The sequence below is a fragment of the Haliaeetus leucocephalus genome, unplaced genomic scaffold (assembly GCF_000737465.1).
Source record: "Haliaeetus leucocephalus isolate CR32 unplaced genomic scaffold, Haliaeetus_leucocephalus-4.0 Scaffold206, whole genome shotgun sequence".
In the NCBI taxonomy this organism is placed as follows: Eukaryota; Metazoa; Chordata; class Aves; order Accipitriformes; family Accipitridae; genus Haliaeetus; species Haliaeetus leucocephalus.
Window position 1 is genome coordinate 4310890 of NW_010972642.1, and position 21161 is coordinate 4332050.

The 21161-nt window shown below is 40.8% G+C and overlaps 1 protein-coding gene across 1 annotated transcript in view; it reads left to right on the forward strand.

The window, feature by feature from the left end:
• Nucleotides 1-20906: 20906 nt before the first annotated feature.
• LOC104830912 (aldose reductase-like) overlaps nt 20907-21161 on the forward strand; it is an 8547-nt gene continuing 8292 nt past the window's right edge. The window contains exon 1 of the mRNA XM_010566128.1: nt 20907-20986. Within this exon, the coding sequence (XP_010564430.1) occupies nt 20918-20986 (69 nt within the window). The 5' untranslated portion in view covers nt 20907-20917. The remainder of the gene's footprint in view (nt 20987-21161) is intronic.

Sequence of the window (21161 nt, forward strand, 5' to 3'; positions counted from 1 at the left end):
ACTAAAACAGCTTGGGGCTCCATGTTGGTCATAACTGAAAAGACTCATTTACTCTGAAAATTAAGATATTTACAGATTATATGCCACCTTTTTAAGATTATAGATAAGATGGACAAAGTAAGTCCCTTTTACAGCTATTATGTTTAAGTGAAATAAGCTGGAAAAAGGATGAGGCTTTGGGTAAAACTCCAAGCCACCTGAAGGCTTCCACTGACTTAATAATGCCAAGTATTTCCCAATTTCCAATTTCTTTTTTTGTTATTTTATGACTTTTTTCTACTTCTCTTTGAACATACAAAACTAATAAATGTGGTTTTATCACAGAAAAATAAGGTAGCACTGCTGAAATCTGCAAGAGCAAGTGGGCATGGAAATGCCTTTCTTTTTTTTAATAAAAGTTTTAATAAAGATATATATACAAGCCTTGCAGCTCTTCAGTAAGTGCCTGAGCCTGCCTGTTGCTTATAGACCTCAACTTCCCCTGAAGTCAGTGAACTATTTTACAGGAAACAATCTTGTGCTGGCCCCAAGGCAGTGAATGATATTATCTAATATATCTTTTCTATCTTGAACTCCCATGATTAGGTTTTTAATTATATCAGCTGGAGAATACCTATGAGCACAGGAGAGCAGATACACAGATCCCAGCAATTTGCTCTCCTGGTGCAAGAGGGAGTACACCCTCCCTCCTAGCCTTGCACAGCAAGTGCTGGAAGGAAAGAAAGCTCCCAGGGTCCCCAGCCACTCTGCCCTGCCACAGCCCTGGAGCCAGCCTGAGCCCATGCCTGATAATTTTGGAACCAGTAATTCAAAATTTCTCAAAGGAAAAGATAAATAAAATGGATTAATACTGGTAATGAGAGTTTTCTGTTTCAAAAGGGGAGATTTGATAAATTGAAAGTACCACCTAATAAAACGGACTAGGCTAGTCAACTAGACACAGAAACCTTGGGATCCAAAAGCCTGCTTGCAATTTCTGCAAGTTCATAAAAGGCACATAAGCTCGTAAATTCACAGCAAGTTCATAAAAGGCTTTATAAAACATGGTGCCTGCGAGAGTAAGACAGTGAGCTGCTGTGTGATCCCAGCAGACTTCCCTCCTCCCATTCCCCAAACCATCCTTCATAATCCGGCCTCTTGAAGTGCCTTCTCAGACGTCCTTGGTGTCCCACCACCAGCCCAAGCAGCTGGGGCACAGGTAGCCCCAGCATGAGGAGCAATTCTGGCTTCAGGCCAGAGGAGAAGTTGGAATAAAATTTGGTCCCCTGTTTATGACTTCCACACACGCCCTGCTCAAAATGTAACACCAGAAAATTCAACTTACATTAGGGGGTTTTGTGAAGCATCTTATTTGTGTTTATACTCAGAAATGTGCTCAGAGTTGATTTACACTGTAATAAAGAAATATCATTCCTTTGGCAAGTGTTACAACTACTTAGATATTCCATTGAGAGCATTGCTTTAATGAAAGTAACAACAGTAAGAAAAACAGACAAACAATTTTCTGTGCCTGTTGAACTGTGACAACAGCTTTGCCTCTTATCCACCTCCATTAAGAGTGGAAATAATTTTCCCCAACAAGTATTTGTAATAAAAGCTGTAGGCAGTTCCAAGTTTGTGGAGATCAGCACTTTGAATTTAACTGCAGATGCTTTCAGATGCCTTTTAATTTAAAATTTTATAATTTTAAAAGTTGAGTGCTACGGGATGCATCCAATTAAACAACAGACCAGACCAGCTATTTACCAGGAGAAGGACTGATTCTGTTTTAAGGCTAAGTCACACTTAACACCAGTATAACTAGTACAACACGCAGACTTACAGATCTAGGAGGGCAGGCAAAAGGTAGGAAACAGAAACAGCAATTGACAACGGATGGCATGGAGACACACACACAAAAAAAAAAGGGGGGGGGGGGGGGTAAGGTCTAGCTGTCATTTTAGTTTTTCCTAGCAGTCCCTGACAGGACAGATAGTTTTACTGCCTACCATTTTCTCAAGCTGCAGGAGCACTGGGAGGAACAGGACTGATAGCACATGAGACTGAGACAATGGTGAAAATGGACTTTAGTAGTAAACCATCCCAGACAACTGCTGCTGTAGAGCTAGTTTGAACAGCCACCACAAAACAGGTACACTTTGATTCAAATATAACATGGAAACTTGCAACTCTGTAGCTAGATAGGAGCTAATGACAGGGTATCACTGTTACAGCCTGATTTAGGCACTGGAAAGGTTACACAGACTTTAATTTCTGAGCCTCAGACACATAACACGTAACAACACATCTTCCCCACTTTCTCCCTTGTGTCTCAGCCTTACCATTACTACCAGATAACCAAAATAGCTAAAACTGCAGAGGGAGCACAGAAGAGTCTTTATTAGGTTCTCCTCCAACTTGACTGGTTTTTCAAACTCAGACTTTATCCTCTCTTTTGATACCTTGCATCACCCAACATAGAAACTGAGAAAGAGACGCCCTCTCCAAAATACCGGGCAACAGGATGGAAAACACAAATCCAAAAAAAGAGTCTCTCAATTCACCAACTCCTTAGTGTCTACACTTTAAAATCCAATAGGTAAAATTACAGACAAGAAAATAAAAAGCATTAAAATACAAAAGCTGTGGCCAGAATATATCATGCCATGATTACATAAGTGCCATAATAAATAGCCACGCTAACCATAGTCCATGAAAATTATAGAAAAAAACTATTTGCAGGTATGACATGATAGCTTACTTATCTTTTTAAAACCCAGATTGGATGCAAAGAAATTTGAGTATTACATTTGCTGCTAACTCTATCATTAAATGTTCTCTTAACACTAACCTATGTTTTCATAAGCTTATTGCAACAGATTGTACATAACAAAACAGATGCATTTATCTATGGGCCTTAGGAATAGAGGAAAAAAACCCCAGCATTAACTAGAAAAATAGCCGTCTATTTACTCTATCTTCCCTGAGCTATGCAGCAACTCAGTGACTTATCTACTGTCCAATATAAGCTGAAAAGACTCATCTACTTTCTGATTATGGGATTTCTGCAGCAATAGTTGCAAAAGCTCACCACCTAGGACATGCACAATACCCAGTTCATGCATGAGAGGATGTTGGGGGGGGGCGGGGGCGGGCAGGCATTAAACTCAGTAAGTCAGCACACAGTATAGGAAATGTACAGCTATTTTTGAAATTGTTATTGGAGAGGAGAACAACAAAACAAAACAAAACAAAACCAACAAAAATTACTTACTAAATTATCAGGATCCTGATGGTACTAGTAGACCTTGCTATCCCTAACCATCCTCAGCCCCCAGGAGACCCATGCTTAAATGGGCAGGGGTGTAAGAAAGGCCCCAGCTGAGGCTGATCAGAGCCATTAAGGTTTATTTGTGCCTGCAGGGCTCTGACCTAAATATTTCAAATGACCAGTTCTCCCCCCATTTGGCTTATCCTAAGATAATTGCAAAGGAACAAGTAGTGTATTCCCTTGTATTTCTGAAATACCAAATCCACTCTGTATTACAGCAGAGAAGTTCCTGTGTTCTCCCAATGTAGGCGTTTACTTGAGTGTCACAGTTAGAAAAGAACACATTTTTACTTGTGCTGTATGAAAAAACACGCACGATACACGTTAAGTCACTTTTTCAGCTCTGGTGACTCACAGCAACAGGGACTGCAAATGACGCATATACTGAGGCAATTTGGCTCTTCAGAGCCACAGCAGCCAAATGAAAGGAAAATGATACCCACTGGAGACCCAGGCCAGTAATTAATCTTTAGAAACATTCAGCATTTCAACTAAATTTGACCTAAAAAGTGACTAATTTCTCAGGTGTTTGCAGAAGTGCAGGGAGAGAAGGAGAACAAGAAATGGCAGAGAAGAGAAGAACTGGCTGGCTGCTCTGAGCAGGGAGACAAAACAGGGCTTAGTCTCCTCATGACCTGAGTCCTCCAAGCGCGAACCTAGTCTGTCACAGCCAGGCTCACAACACGACCATCTCCCTGCTGTTATTTTTTCAAATTTATGTATGCCAGAGTCCCTGCCCTTAAGAGCTTATAGTGGGAAAGGAGAAAACAGGCAAAAGAGAAAAAACAACAACTGGTGTATCCAGTTCTGGCATTGCTGCTTTTAATTAAATCAGTGGTAAAGTGTATGACAGATTTCCATTGCGGGTAGGAACAGAAGATTGACTCCATGATCAAAGCATCGGTTTGATGCCATGCAACATATACTTTCTTTTAACTGTGTTTCATTATAAAGCTAAAAGAAGCGGCGAGCGAGTCCAGGGTAGCAAAGGTGAAGCGAATGGGACTGTAGAGGAGATGAGTGCAACTAGTAGAAGAAGGAAAGCAAGAGGAGGTGGGCAGCAAGTGGGGAAGATAGCGAAGGGCTGCAGTGGTAATTTCTTATCACTTTTGCGATACAGCTAACGGGAACAGACTGCAAGTGCAGGCAAGAGAGAGTCTAATTCCAAAAGTATCTAATCCAGCCAATTGATAAGCTCTTCATGGCTGGTTTGGATGCCCCCTTGTGAAATCCTCTACATAGGAAGGTTCTTTGGCTGGAAGACTTTCTTTTTCAGTTGTAGCTGTGGCAGCTTTCAAAAAGCCTCTCCCTGGACCAAAGCCATGCATCTCATGGAACATAAAACAACAGAAAGAGCCACGCACAACTGTGGGGCCAGCCACTGCCTGCAGCAATAACCTACACAAGGGTCATCAGATTGTAGTCTGGTATTTATGCAAAATTAGGAAGACAACCAGACAGAGAAACATTCTGCGCCTAGTCATTAACAAACTAGACTAATACTTCATTCAGCACTTGGTACAGTTCCTTCATAGCAATTATAGACTGCACCTCCTGCAGATTGCTGTTACTTAATAGAAAATGCAGATAACAGATCATTCTGTGTTACTTTGCTGTGTAATCTTCACAACAGTATGTGATTAAGAGCATTAAGCTGGAGAAAGAATCAACAGGAAAAAACGATGCTAAAAACTGGGGTGAAAGTAGCCTATTTTAAGTGGCAAGAAAAAGGTTTGTATTCCTAGCAGAACACAAAGGAAGGACCCTGATCACAAAGATCATTTAGAGTCAACTCTCCTCTGAAATGAAATTTGAATAGATTGGGGGGGGGACCCTCCTGTGTAAAAGGAAAATTCTTTGAATGGAAGCTACAGGCTGAGCTGTAGTACCATGGATCTAGAGGTCAAGAAAGACTGTTACTGACTTCAGCTAGTTAAGAATCATTTTTTCCCTCATCTTCCTCACCCACCCAACACACTGATAGTCATCATCTCTTCAAATACCTAATAGCTGTGTGGGGTAGCACAATAGAGGTTGCCATCATCAGAAATTATATTCTCTACTCTCTGTGGGTCTGACCGCAGCCTGAAAAGATTTGGACCAGACTAAAAAATAATAATAATCACATGCTGGCAGTGCTGAAGAAACCTGGCATGATTTTCAAGTGAGAGATGTTAGCATTAGAGAAATTATTCTGAAGTTGATCATTGTAAGGCAGACTATATAAATATTACAAAACTATACTTTATGCCGTCGAATCAAAGAACATATGGATTAGCCAAGAAAGAAGATTTGTGATTTATAGTGACATGGCAAGAATTTAAAAACAGTAAATGATAGGAAAGGAAGATAAGGAAAAGACAATTTCAAAAGTTTCCATAAATTAAAAATCAAAAATCTTCCTTTGTGTGTATATTTTCATGTGTCTATGAGTAGGAGTCAGCTAACCAGGCTATGAAAGTCAGTGAAATGGAAAATGTAGTAATGTATACTACAGGTAAGTTACAACAGCAGAATAACGAGCACGGTTGTGGTGATGTGGTCAGTACTTCAGAATCACATTAAAAGGGACTCCATTTCCACAATGACACACCAGTCTCTGATTAACACACCTTACTGTACAGATGTTTTCTAGCATGTACAACAAAACACTTGGAAGCAGTCAAATATTTCATGTCAGCTCAGTTTCCAATTTTCTTGTCCATGTCAAATTAGCCATCTGTTTTGTTTGCAAATCAGCAGCACAGAAGAAATGAATTCCACACGTAAACTCAACTAGTGTGAAATAAAAGAGACAGTATAACAAAGCTTTAATGAAACTGCACCCAGTGTTTCGGGAAACTAATTGTTTATGGAAAAGATAGACAAGCTTCTTCACAAGAATTCAGCAAAACAGCATTTGTAACGCTCTAATAAAATGTGAAGAACAGTATAACCTTCCTTCAGCTTGCTGGAGTGTAAACCAGCAAACTTTTTTTAAAAGTCATTAGAATTCCAGCAGTTGATAGTAAGGAGGCTTGTGATTTTTTAAAATTGGTATAAATGTTAATAGCAAAATGGAAGTTTGATGAGGATGCTAGTGTTGACGAAGTTACTGTCACCACTACAAAGGCAAGATCATATAAGAAAAGCCATCACAGAGTTCTGTAGTGCCATCCTATGGCAGCAGCTCAGTAGAGACAAGTTCTTCTCAGCCCTGCCAGAACATGCAACTGAAATCTCCCATTCAGCTTGGTCTCCCAAGTGTCAGCAAGACACTGAGCAGGTCTAAATATTAAGACCATTTGCAGTAGATATACTCTGCTTATTCCTTATGTTTTGGGGGTTTTTTCCCCTTGAGCTGCACATGAAGTGACCAAGTAAATGGCTTCTCTTTCACACAATAGTCTATTCCTTTGGAATTCCTAGAGTGAAAGGGAGAAAGATGATTACCCTTTTAATAAGAGAAATCTATTTTTAAGATGTAGCGAACTCGATTCCTATACAATGTTCAAAACTTTTCAGCCATGAACTTCTGTTGTTCAGAGAGGACATAAAGTGCCAGCATAGGTAATGGGAGTTTCCTTCAATAGCTAAAGTTTTCTCACTGTTTTTTTTAGAAGAATTCTCCATTGAAACTGGTAGTTACTTGTGCTGGAAAGAAAAGATACTGTGTGTGATGGTTAGGAATAAACATGCCAAATCTCTTTTCCTTATTTGAAGGCACTACAAAGAGTTTATCTTCACAAAGAGATAAAATACGCTTCATCTAGATAGCTAATTCAGTGTGAAAATTCAGTGAAAATTAAAACCTGTGTTGTTTTTACGTGAGCTATTTAGTTAGGATAAAAATCTATACAGCACATGAGAGTTTATGTTGACTCCTTGACTGAAATGAAAACTACCATCTGATCTGCATTAGGATTTTACCACCCAGTCATTCTGAAGTTATTTTTTTCATTAGCAAATCTACTGCCAAAGGGTTTTTCTCTCTGTCTGCTCTAATCCAGTTTACTTCCTCTCTGCCAAGTCTGTCAAACAGCTCATGGCTGGTACATTTGAGTGTATGTTTTAGTTCAGCTGATCATTGCAACTAAACTGACAACTACTTGCTTTTGGGCTACTCCCTTTTTGAACTAGCTGTTGAAAAAAGGCCGAAAAATTTACTTTGTTTGAAAGCTGTCCTCAAATCAACTTTCAATTAATAGCTCTTAATCCCTCCCTGGCATGTCCCTTAATTTTATTTGTCTCTCTTTGGATTACTTCAAAGACAGGCCCTTGTAATCTCCTCTAGTAATACAAGCCATGCTTCCCCATATCTGCTCCGACTTGATTCCACTTGGACTCCACCTTTCTAAACATGGGTGACTAAATGTGTATGTAGTGTTTCAGATAAGGGCTTGCTGTGCTTTTTAATGGCATTAACGTGCCCTCAAATTTTATTGAAAATACCTCACCCAATACATCACAGCTTTTTTTTAAAGCCAAAATGTATCAGTGTGCATAGACCATACAGCAGAAGGCCAGCAAGAGATCTCCAAATTGGCAGAGACTTGAGATAGTGAAGATTAAATTCTTCTTTGAAGCACTTTTACATTTAGAGAAAAGGTACCTAGCATAATGCAATCTTTATTTTTGAGACTATTCCCTCCAAAGTTTTCCTAATAAAAGGTCAAATTGCACCAGAGGGTTTTGGCACATTATGGGCACCATGATTTAACTCACCAGCCCTATGTTTTTGTGCACTAAGAAGTGCAGGTGGAGAGAGAAGCTTAAAGGACCGGATTACCCCAGAATTGGGCTGGTTTGAGCCATCTTTGATGCTACAGTCAACAAGCAAGTGAAATTTCTGGGCCTGATCCAAAGCATACTCAATACAGTGGAAACATTTGTCCTGATTTTCATAGGGTTTCAATCAGGCCCAGGGAGAACTACAACTCAACTTCAGATAAGCCTTATAATAAATGCAATGCAGGTGTTTAGGAGCTGTTGTATTTCAGCTTTAGATACCTGTGAATCTGTTTTTCAAGAAGTGTTTCAGAGAACATCTGGACCCTAAAGTTAAGCAAAAATGAAAGTTTTGAAAAATATTATTGTAGCTCTGATGAGAAACCCCACTTAAGTCCTCTTTTTATTTGGTAGAGATTTGTATATCCTGATATTATTAAAATTCATAGGCTTGTTGTGTGTAAGAAACACCTTACAAGGATTTCAGTTTCTCTTTATAAGGACTTATTAGTTCACTTAAAAACATAGCCAGAGAAGCATTCTGCATTTAGAGAAGACAAACTCTTCTTTTCTTTCTCTCCCTGCCTGTCTCTAGAGATAAATCAGGAGATTGGTCCTTCTCTACACTCAGTTCTTTTCTGCAGAAAGAACCACTATATTTCAATTTAAGATGATGCCTTCTTGAATGAGAATTTGACTAAAGCTGTCATCTGTATTTGCAAAGAACTGCAAAAAGATAATGACTGAATGATTATCACAAAAACAGCATAAAAGGTTCCCCCAAAATTCTTTGTTTTGTGCCAAATGTGTTGAGTTCCCAAACAAAACCAGGCTGGGGAATACACTTACCTCTGCTTAGTCAGATCATTGTAGGAATCTTATCCCAGATTGAACTGGAAGTTCACACTGAGGGTAACTTGATATATCTGATCTGAAGTTGATGAAAGGATTTCAGGTTTCTAGAGCTTTCAATATGATTCCTTTCACAGACAATAAAAGCTGTTTACAAAAAAAAAGAAGAGGGATGTAGCAGAATTCTGTTTCTTTAATATTAATAGATAATGAAACTGAAAGCTCCTAGAAACATGGTGACTTATTAGTACCATTTGTAAGCCAGAAGCTAATCACAGCAGCTACACCAAAGAGAAGAGGCAATCCTGCTTTGAATTGGACTCCTTCACTTCTAAAATACAGCAGCTGATCTCCTTTTTGCTTTGTGAAACCACAAGGAGATAGCAAAGTGGCCAAACAGGACTAATGACAGACAGGCGGAAGGAAGGAAGCTCCAGATCCACAGTGGGAAACTGGAGATTCCTAAACACACCTCTGCACTCCCTCTCTTCAGTTACGCTTGGGCTACATCAAAACTCTGAGCTATGGAGGGGGAGAAGCTGACCTGTTTCTATCAGCTCTCTGTAGGCCTTTCTGCCTCGCAAGACAAAGATTGCTGTGTGTGCCTGTCCTCCGCAGCATGTGGTCCAAGCCTGGAAACGATGATCCCCTGATCCGCCCTCTAATGGAGAAACTGCACGTGCACCAGCAAATCTTCAAAACACACCACAACTTCTTTGATAAAAGGTTAAATCACTGATACAATGTCCCTTGCCCTAATAGGTATTAAATCCTTAGAGGAAAATTAAAGGTGGCCAAAATTAATCATCATATGGAAGGCAACAGTCTAGAAAGGACAGGGGAGTATTTGCTTCCTACTGCTTGAGTTACTAACAGTGTCCTGTTTGCTAATAGAAATTAAGTGAGAATGCAATGGCATTTCAAAGAAAAATCCTCCTTCTCTCATTCTGACCATATATTCATTTTGCAGAATGCAGGATCCTGGTTCGAATCTTGCCTGGTTTTGCCTAATTATAAAATATTAGAGCTTCTGTCGTTTCTCATTCAGAAGAAATGTCAGTTTTTAAATGCATTCTCTCGGCCATTTAATCCTTTCAGTTTATCCAATGGTCATGGCATATTGCACAGGCTCTTCTTGCCACAAACGGAGCCAGACTTTTTTTCTAAACCAGCTGTTCCTGAGTGTGGAGGCAATGTGAAACTGCATTCTCTTCACAGAGCCAGCAGTTTGCAGGCAGCAGCTGCATATGGGAACAAAACCGCTTTTCACTGGATTCTACTGCCTTGTAAGAATTGACATTATCTGCATATACAAAAGAGCCCATATACAGAGCTGAGTAGCTTATAGAGGAGGGAAAACACAAAAGCTAAAAAGTTCTTAACAGTGCCAGTTATCAGAGAAATGCAGTGTTTAAAACCCCGTGCAGATCTTGTGCTTTACACCTACCAAACTGAGTCCCAGAGGTACTGCCCTCCATGAGTCCAAAAGACTTTGTGCCCAGATCCAGTTCTGGAAATGAACATCACAGCTTAGGGGCTTCTCTGCATCATTATAAACTATGCAGGCAAGAAAGCTGTTAAAAATCTTGTACCTAAGGAGCCCCATCGTACTCCCATTTCAGTCAATGGGCTTTTAAAAAATGAGCTTAACAATCCACGCTGCTACACCCCTGTGTTTACAGCTGCCATTAATAACACCGGGGCTGCAGTGGCAGCAGCACCTGTCTTACCACAAGGTTGTCTTTGCAGGGTCCTTCCCTATCTATTCTCCTTCATAAACATAAGTAAATGTCAAACAATGGCTGTTTATTCAAGTGGTAAATTCATTGCAGGAACACCACTTGAAGTACCAGAAACCTTGCTGCTTTTATAAATCATTTCTTGTAAAAAGAGCTTTGTTATTTAGATAATTAAGTCCTTTGGAGGCAGCATGCTTGGAATGGATTGCAAATTAAGACCTTTATTTTCCTCTGCCTTTCTTCAGCAATCCCTCATATACCTATTTTTATTTAAAAATTCTTATTTATCCCTGTTATTAATTCCACTTTTGATGGACGTCAGGTTGCCAAATTTATATGAAGGTCTATCAGTCTCTTTATTAAAATGATAAGTTTTTAATACAGAAATGAAAGAATCAAAGACATCAGCAAAAAGGACTAAAATTAATGTGGTTTTTTTCTCCTGGCAAGGCCTTCCATCAATTCTCATGCCCTAGGATACATGTAAAATAAAATTAATGCTGCAGCCAGATTTCTAAAAATGTCAGCTGATAATGAAGGACATTATGATAATATTTGGAAACAATAAATTGTCCTACATACAGAGAAAATTTTCCCAAGGGGGAAAATAATCCCTATGGCTTCCTTCTTACCACTCTGAGCTTAATAAAGTATTAGTTAATACACTGTTGAAATAATCACACATTAAACTTCTCCACTCAGGCCAGGCTGTCCTTAAAATAATGTCCTGGAGCTGTATCCAGCTCAGGTATCGGCATCCCATCGCCCCGGCGTCCACGCCAGGTTTCCATGCTGCACCAGTCCTTTCTGACCAGTCACCCCTGCCACCCGCATTTGGGGCACAAACCAAAAGAAACGCTTTGCTGCTCAGGAAGGTGATTCTCCTATGATCTCAGCCTAGCACGTAAATAAATCTAAAGGCACTATTTTATTCTTCATCATCTGTAGCTTTCTCCTAGGCTGTATATAGGCTCTCTCAGGCACTCCCCTGTATCTATGATTAATGAACAAAGAAGTCTGCAAAATAATTCCCTGATCCTAAGGTCTCTATTATCTAATGTGCCATGGATTGCAATAAGCTGTATCATTAGTGTTTCCTCTGCGACACTTTGCTTTGCCTGCCGCTTTGAATAATGGCACATTATGACAAGTGGGAGCCCCCAGCTTTCCAATCCTAGAAGGCCACTGTACTGCCCAAAGGGTAGGCATCTACTCATAGATCTTTCTCTAAAATATTCAAATATAAATATCACTGGTTTATAAGAAAACAGCAGATGGGCACATAATAGGCTTCAAGTCCTTCATCTTTCATTTGTGAAGGGTAGTACTCCTCTTCCCTACCGAATTATATCACTGAAGCTGTGTTCTTTCTAGCAGATCTAAATCTTGTTGTTCTTGGATACAAAGAACACAAGTTTGTCACTATGATATTAACGCAGCTATTACAATATTATCCTAATGATATCTTTAAATCAAACCTCTTATTTACAATTAATCATTTTCATCTTAGAAAACTGCATGTACACACTTAGTCAAAGTTATTAAAAATCTTCAAATACAAATTATACTATGCTAAGAGACTACTTTTGAAACTTCTGACCAAAATTACTTGCACTGGATAAGTATCAGAGGCAAGATGAAATTCTCCTGCTAGTTTGCTGTTCTCACACCAACTCATAGTTTCATAAGAACAATTTTGTTAGGTCTCAGACAGGTAAATATTCCTCTGCATGTAACAAATTATTTCTCAGTCCTTAAAACAGGAGCTGAAACACACCATCAAGAACATGTTCACCCTTATTCAGTAAAGCTCTAAAACACCTCTCAACGGCTCTCCACAGGACACAAGCCAGACACATCAAACAACTGTTACCAGAATATACTGTGTAAAAGACACAAAAAAGTCTATCACTTTCTCCCAACATTTTGCTATTAAAATCAGTTTGTGCAGCTCCATCCCTTAAATGCAACGTCTCAGCTTCTACTGTTTTTCACTGGGATCAGGACCAGCCTCAAGGAGCTCTTTCTATTCTCTGGGATCACTGTCATCCGCAGCCAAGCTGAACACGAGGAGCTGCGCTGAGCCTTAGCGTAAGGATACCCATTTTGCCTCTTGACATCCACGTTGATTTTTTTCCATCAACCCAAAGATGACATATAAGATGTTTTTGTTACAGCCAGAAAACTAATGTGTCTTGCTTAAAAAAAAAAAAACCACAGAAGCCTCTCCTTGACCAAATACAGAGACCCAAATTTATGTGCCCATTCATTCCTACACAAAAGCTCATCACATAAATCTTACCAATCTGAAAGGCTGCTGTATACCCAACCATATTGTAACCCAACCCTTTCAAAGCTGGAGTGGTGCCAACTATAAAGTAAAAAACAAAAATAAACAAACAGGAAAAAAAAAAAGCTTCTTATGAAAATGGAAAGTTAGACAAGTTTTACCAGCATACTCTAAAAACTTTCCTGCACCTCCATTGCCAGGTATTTTAAGTTTGAGGGGGTTTTTCTTAGTAATACTGCTCTAACTGAATGGTAGCTAAGCATGTGTTTTGGTTTGCAGAAGGGAATGGCTTTTTTTGATAGCAGATAAGCTTTATCCCAGAAATCCCAATACTTTAAAAGAAGTCTTTCCCCTAATCATTGGTTTCATACTTTCTCATATTGAAGACCTCTGCTAAATCAGTGAAAATCAATGAAGTGAAATCAGAATAATGTCTTAGATATTTTATTCTGCTATTCTATGTACTGTTGAGATCATGTGAAAATAAAATGTGTAGCCAAAGCCATGCAGTTGGCCATTTACCTCCACTGTGTTCACGGTGTGAATGAAACAGCTTAGAGCTGGAAGCAAGCGTTCAAACACGAGCTGTTAGCCAGAATAAATACAGAGATTAAAACAAAAGGCTGGAGAGAAAGAAGAAAAACAGAGACAATGCAGAGGAAATTATATTATTAGGGAAAGAGATGATAAGGGACTGAATAGCAGTAGAGAGAATGGCTCGGGCATTAGGCTTAGACATCAAAGAATAAAAGACTTTTGCCAATGAAATGGCAACAGCCCTGCTTGCAACAATAAATGCTTTTATCTCCATTTTTTCTACCATTAAGTTTCTAGTAAAGATCTTGCTGCTCCTGAAGTGTTCCTACAAGTTAGCAGAGAAGCAAAATAAACAAGGAGAATGAAGGAGTAATTCAGCTTTTCCTAAGCTACGTTACGTGGAGATTTTGCACCCTCTGCAGGTCCAGGAAGATACAAACAAACTACAAATATACCCATCTTGTAATAAAATACAATAGCTATAGGCATAATTTCCAGCTCCAGCAACAGAGGATTTCGTGGGGCTTTTGAATGCAGTATTTATGGGTGCTGTATTTACAGAGGGATGGCTGTTTTCCCCCTTTCAGACCTTCCTGAGTGCTCTCCTTCAAGAATCAAACCATGTATGATATTTTGTTTTCCCTTTACGCTCTGACTGAGTACAGAGCACTACCCTGCTAGCTGGGTTCAGGGCACTTGCAGTGACCACAAGCCTTCTTTAGACAAAGTTCTTTTGTTCACTACTTGGAAATATTAGAAGAGAGGGGTTTTAAATGACCAAACCCTACAACATATTTAGCCTCACCTAAACATAATCACCTTGTACTTCATTGTATTTGTCAGTCTTTATTCTTCATGTACTAGCTCATATTCTTTGTACTTTTCTGCATGAGACACTTTTGACCATACATGGTAAGACTGAAAAAACAGCAGCAATCATACAATTTCTTGTAGAGATAAGATGATTTCAGGTAAAGCACACCTTTTCCCAGTGTCATTTCGGAAGAATTCAACAAAGATATTCTGTATTCTAAAAAAAGGGGTCAATATTGGAAATTAACAAATATATCAATGTAATCATGCAATGAAAATTCACTGTGTAAAAATCATTCAACCTAATAGACTAGCATAAAAGTCAATATAAATAGATATAAGAAATTAAAACAATGGAGTTTGAACATTATTTCCTCAAAAGAGAGTCGTCCTCTAAAATATTAAAAGAGAAAAATCTTGACAGTGGCTGACAAAAGAGCAAAATAGTATTGTATTTAAGATGTGACTTTGATGGATTTGGTAAAACCAGCTATATATTACAGTACACCCTTATCTGATACATCTGCCCTACTACATGTTACACTGCAGCAAATATAAACAAAGTCAGTGATTGATGATAAAAATTTGTGATGAAAAGACATATTGGACTAGTATCAAGTGTATGCCAGGGAAAGACTGTATACCACTTCTCCTGATGACTTCAATGTGTATTTAAAACAGACAGCTGCTTTCAATTGATTTTGAAACTTCCATTGACGTCAATAAGAAAACAATGTCAGCAAAAGATCTACAATAAAATATGATGAGCTTTAAGAGTAACTGTGCTTTGCTTATTTATTTTTAAAGTACTTTGTTGCTTTCAGTGGGACTCAGATGAAAAACATATTTACATTTAAGAGTATGACCACCCTACTTTCCCTAACTCTCTCCTTTCTCTCTGCATCTCTCATTTTGCATGTTTAATCTCATGCCCTGCACCTCCTACACAGAAGATATTCCTAAGTCTTTCCCTGGTTTCCCCACCAGCTACACTTCCCCTTCCTTCCCAATTTACTAAAGATCATCAACAAAGTCATTCTCTTAAAGCATTGTCATCAGGCTTTATAGATTATCAGGCTAAGGAAGAATTCATTATTTGTGCCTTTAAGGTACAGAAAACTGAGAAGACAATATGGTCTAGGTGTAAACATTGCAATTTAATTTTCACAACCAAAAGACCTAGCAATATAATACTTTCTTTTTAAAAGTTCACAGTTGACATCCAGGTAATCCTAACAGCCTATAGGGGCCACATAAATACATTAGGAAGGTTTGAACATATCTCCAGCTAAAGAAATAGCTTTAAGATCAAGAATAAATTATGCCAAAATTGAAGGAAGAATGGCAGAATCTCCTGCCAACAATCTAGGGAAAGGTAGGGCCTGTGATCAGCATTCCTTCTTAACACCAGAGAGTTCTTTGAACTGTCTTATACTTCTAACATAGAAAAGAAACATAAAGCCACTCAAAGTGACCAAGTAAAATAATTTCCTTAGGAAAAAAGTCCCAATTTCTCTCTCTTCACTTAAAACATGGTGAAGTTGGCTGTTCTTCCTAAAGCTATTTAAAGGTGGATTCTGGGTAATGGGATTGTTAGCACAGTCCAGCTTTGTTAATAATTTGATTTCTTGAACAAAAGAAAATAAAATTGTCATAATACCTATCCTGAATTGACTCCAGCACATGGTTGTCCTCTCTTGCCAAACGAGGTTGTAAAATTGCAGTTGGAAGCTGATCTGCAGAGAGTCACAGGACCCTTCCTCTTTACCCATGAACACCAATCATGTTTAAGACTCTAGAAAAGTCTGATTTTAAAAAGTCTTTTTTAAAATGTCTGAAGAAGAACAAGAAAACAAAAATTTAAATTGAGTGTAACAGTGAAATAAAAGCAAACAACTCTACATAAACATGGTTAGCTTGCCATTTCTAAGCACACTTCCTTCTTGACACAAGTCCATCTATTTTAATAAGGTCTTTATATAAAAGACTGTCAGTTCTCTTGTAGCAGCAATGACAGCAATGCACCATTATCTAAGGCATTTAAAAAGTAATTCTTTTCCAGTTACTAAATGTAAATATCTTCTCAGGTAATTTGTTGGATGCCACCCAGTCATATCTGATTGTTCATATTCAGAAATAACTGCATGAGGTTGAGCTGACAGGTATCTGACAATCACGATCAACACTTCAGAGTGCGAAGAGATGGATGGCTGCCACACCAGTACATTTCCTCACAGGCAGCAACTTACCTACACTCTCCTCCATGGCCAGCCGCCTCCATTCCCTTCATATTGCTCAGCTCAGGCAATCAGAGCTGTCAGAGTATTCATCTGGATCAAAGATGCTGTCTCAGCTCTTTTCTGAAGTGAACTGTAATGGAAGAGCTCCGAAATTTAAAGGAGGAAAGGAAGAGAGGAAGGGCCCTACAAGCAAGGAATACGCAGCAATCAGACTGCACAGTTGTTGAATTGAAGAAAGCCTTCATAGGATTTAATTCAAGGCTCTTCTGTACGCAGTTAAAGTACATGCTTCTGGAGAAACACAACATACTTGTCTTGGGATTCAGTGGAGTTCTGGTGATTCAGGCCCAATGAATTTCTAACCCTGGTCTTAAAGTTTGGGTGAAAAGTTTCACCTTAGTGTTGGTAAAATTGGTGTCTCGCAACCCCTCCCAAAGGGAGCTGCTGCAGGTAGATGATTTCAGTTAGTACTGAAAATCCATGATGTGCTGCTAAATTTGTGTGCTGTCCATTGCACTCAAGGAGGTGAGAATCAATCACAGCATTTTAGATTTGTCTGTCTCACATACCCAACTTTCATGGCCGCTGATGTACTGCTTCATACTGACATTGCCAGATCGATAAACATTACACAGTGCAAGTAAGACCAATGGAAGTAGTTCTGTCTCAGAGTGGACATTTCTGGCTATAAATTATTGGTGTTTTCTTACTTTTGTTTTTAGAGAAAGGCTGAGAGTATACAACAATTCAAAAACACGCTGAAGACTGGGAGCGTCAGAGTGTAACATAGAAGGGCGATAATTTGGCTTCACTGATCACCCCAGGCATCCTACAGGAAGGCCACCTGCAAAACAGTCACCTCCAGCAAGGTGGCAGCCACACAGTGCTGCCAGGTTGCTCAGGGCGTAACAGGACCCTGACTCAGCTAAAGCACAGAGGCAGAGGTGGCTTGATCTTCTTCACCTGTACTGAGCACTGAAAAAAAGCCTGGAAGTCTTTTAGACTCCTATAAAAACAGGTTTTACTAGGGTATTTACAACAATATTTATCTTCTATAGAGATCACGCAATTAGGTAGAACGGAAGTGTAAAAGCTTTATAAATGAGTTTGTGCCACTCCCTGCAAGCTCAGTCACTTTCTGAGTTACATCAGACTTTGCACCTTCATCCCCAGGAAGCACTTTCAACCATCCCCAAGGCCTGGCCAGCTGCTGGCCAGACCCTGCTTCTCCCCAGCGTCTTGTCTGGCTGCAACATGCCCAGCAATGGTGCCCAGCACAGCCCTGCAGCCCCTTCAGCCTGCCCCAGCTGAGCAGCCACCAAACCTCCATCAGGGACAGACCAGCTCCACCTGCCTCCACACAGCTCAGGCTCTTCTTCAAGCAATGCAATGGGTAACCCTAAACCACACAGAGAACTGCATTCCCATCTCCACCATGGTCAAAGGCTGACCTTCTCCAGGTCTCTCTGAACACCCACCAGAAAGGGATGTATCTTACATGGGGAGGGGATGGAAAGAACTGCTCACTACTTATTGGAGATATCCTCCAGACACCCCAAAACACCTCACAGGTTGCATCACAAAGCTGCTCAAAGGAAGCCCCCAACAAGCCCAGGGAAGGGTTCGGCACTGTTCCAGCTCCTATCCAGGTAGCGCGGCCAGAGAACAGCAGAAGGAAACACGCTCCCAAGGTCCATGGCTGCTCCTCCCCACGCTCACTGCAGGAGAAGGGATTTGCAACAGGCTGTTTCTTGTCACTTTAGCAAAACGTAATCATCATTTCCAAATGAGCACAAGGTGCACGCCTGCAGAACGCGCAGCTGAAATGCCAGCCACGAGGGACTAACAGCAGCCATTCTCCAGGAGAACAAGCTCAAAACCAGTTGCTGGTGAGCACCCCGTGAAGTGACAGCCACGCTTTGAACACCGCTGCCGTGTTTGCTGTTCCTGCGGGTAGGTCCCCGCTTGCATCCACATGCTGCAGCCTGCGGGTGATCAGGGCAGGGTGCCCCAGGAGAGCTGCCAGGCTGCCCAAGGCATGACAGGGACGTGGGTGAATGGCTTGAAAACCACGGCCACGTTTAACAAGGTTACAGAAAAGTCACAGCCTGCATCTGCACACCCTGATTCATGCAACAGCAGGGCAGGGTGCTCCAGGGAGCTGCCAGGCTTTCCAGGGAGAAAAACACCATGACTCAGCTGAAACATTGAGGTGTATGGGCCTCAGTCATGATCCACAGTGCATCCAAAAAAAAAAACCAAAAAACTTTTCAACTCCCATGAAGTCAGGTTTTATATGGCTATAAATTATGATAGTTATCTTTCTGCATGCAGATAAAGCAATCTGGTAAAACAGAACGGAAATGCCTGAACAAAAAGCCTGTACACATAACTGTGTCCCTCCAGCAGATCTGCCCTGACAGCCCATGCTGTGGCTGAGTTGCCAAAATCACTCCCTGCTCCTCCTTGGCCCCCAGGAAGTTCGCTCCAAAATTGTTAAGGTCTTAGAAGAAAGGTTTAGAGGAAGGAAAAGTGCTGAAGAGTCTGTCTAGGCACCTGGTTAAAAAAAAAAAAAAAAAAAAAAAAAAAAGAAAAGGCCAATTACGGTTGGCTTTTATACCTTTCAGACCAAGATTTGATGTAATTAAAGGTAAGCTATAGCTAAATCTCACCATTTTCTAGTCTGTTCTAGTCTGTTATGTAATTTTAGTCAGCCTGTATTGCTGTAGCACTCAAGCATCTTTAATAATAAATTAAGCAATAGGTATATGTCATAGGTTTGCTGCAAAAGTTTATCAATGTAATCAGACATCAGTGCAGAAGAGTAGTGTGGTCATTTCTGGCCTTAAAATCAATGCACCATTATCGATTTTATAAAATCCATACAGATTTGTTTCTGTCTTTTTTCTGTAGATCTTGCTCTCTCTTTTCTGTCAAATTCCTCCAATCTCTTGCAGTAGCTTTGTTTTTTTCTTTTTTGGGGGGTTGGTTTGGTGGTTTTTTCATATGTGTTTTCAATAGAAGAGACCTCCTCCCACTGCTCTAGCTTGAGCATACAGGAGTTGTCATGTCAGTTTGAAAATTTTGTTTCCCTGTCTACATTTTGCCTCTCTCTCTGCTTCATGTCGATTTGGTATCCTTTTCATTCTGCAAAGTGTGATGACATCCAAGGCAGCTGGAAGATGACAACAAAGCTTGGTTAAGCCAATGGTTTAGAAACCAGGCCAAGGAGAGCAAGAAGAGATTTTGTTCGAATATAAACCTAGAACATGAGTCTGCCAATCAACTGAAAATACTGTCCTGTAAAAGCAGCTTAAATAATGCAAGTGCACAAACAAAAATTTTAACAAATCACGTCAAACATTGTGGTTAGAATGCACTAGTGGCACAGTAATTCACAGTTGCCTGTATATTTTGATAGGCAAACATTATCAGTCTGAGCATAAAATATTTGATTCTCCCTCACTCACACTGAACTCACAAGAAGACACCAGTGGAACGTGCACAACACGGAAACTGGTAGTCAGGGGTCAACAACGAGCAAGAAGGAGTTTATAGCAATATAAGCAAAAGAAAAAAGAAGATTCAAGAAGCAGAGAATCCCTACTCTGATAGACACAAAGCGTAGGCTCTGTGACCTGTGAGATGCCTAAGGTAGGGTGTTGAAATTAAATTAGCTTTCTAACATGAAGCACCTTTTCCTTGAGACAGCTGAGAGCTAAGTAGCCTGGCCCTTCCAGGCCCCTGGCTCTTGATTTCTGAGGCACTCTGTATAGTTTCCTGCAGCCTTTAAAAGTCAGCCCTCTGCATGCATTTTGACCCTAAAAATAACAAGCAGGGGGGTTATTTGGACGAAAGCACTAGCTGCAGACAAGCTGTGGTCAGAAATCCCTTCTGCAGCCGCCAGCACCCTACTGATGCTGGCTGATATTTTAATTGAGCGCAGGGAACCGATGCCTTCGCACGGACTGCTAAGGTAAGGTAAAACTGCGTTCCCTTTTAACGAATTCCTCTGCAAACAGCGGGTGAGCCTGATATTTTCTAGGATAAAAGATGGAAATTTCAGTCCATTTGTCACCACTTGAGAGTAACTGAGAAAATCCTTCACCGGCCGGACGCCCATCGCCTCACGCAGCAGTTCACCCCGCAGGCTCTCCCCAGGGCAGAAGAACCCACGCAAAGTGCCAAGTTCCTCACCGAGACATTCGCTTTTAGCTTGTTCGGCGCAAACCCAACCAACCCTCCTCCCGCCATCAGGCTCCTGTGGCCAACCGAAACCCCAAAATCACGAGCCCTTGGGCCCTCGCCTCTAAGGGAACCGCGGGGAGGGGCGGCCCCGCCTCTTAAAGCGCCTTCGGGCCGCGGCGGGCGGGCACGCACGGACAGACGGACGGACAGACAGACAGACAGACAGACACCCGCAGACACCATGGCGAGCCCCTGCGTGGAGCTGAGCAACCAGATGAAGATGCCCACCCTGGGGCTGGGCACTTGGCAGGTACCGGGGCGGCCCGGAGGGCGCTGGGCCGGCGGACGGTGCGGGGACGAGGAGGGGAAAAGGAAAAAAAAAAAGGAAAAAAAGAAGAACCGCCACCCAAACCGGGGGTGCCGCGCACGCCACGGCCCTGCGTGGGGGGCCGGGGGGAGCCGGGTCTCGCCGCCCCGCGATGGCA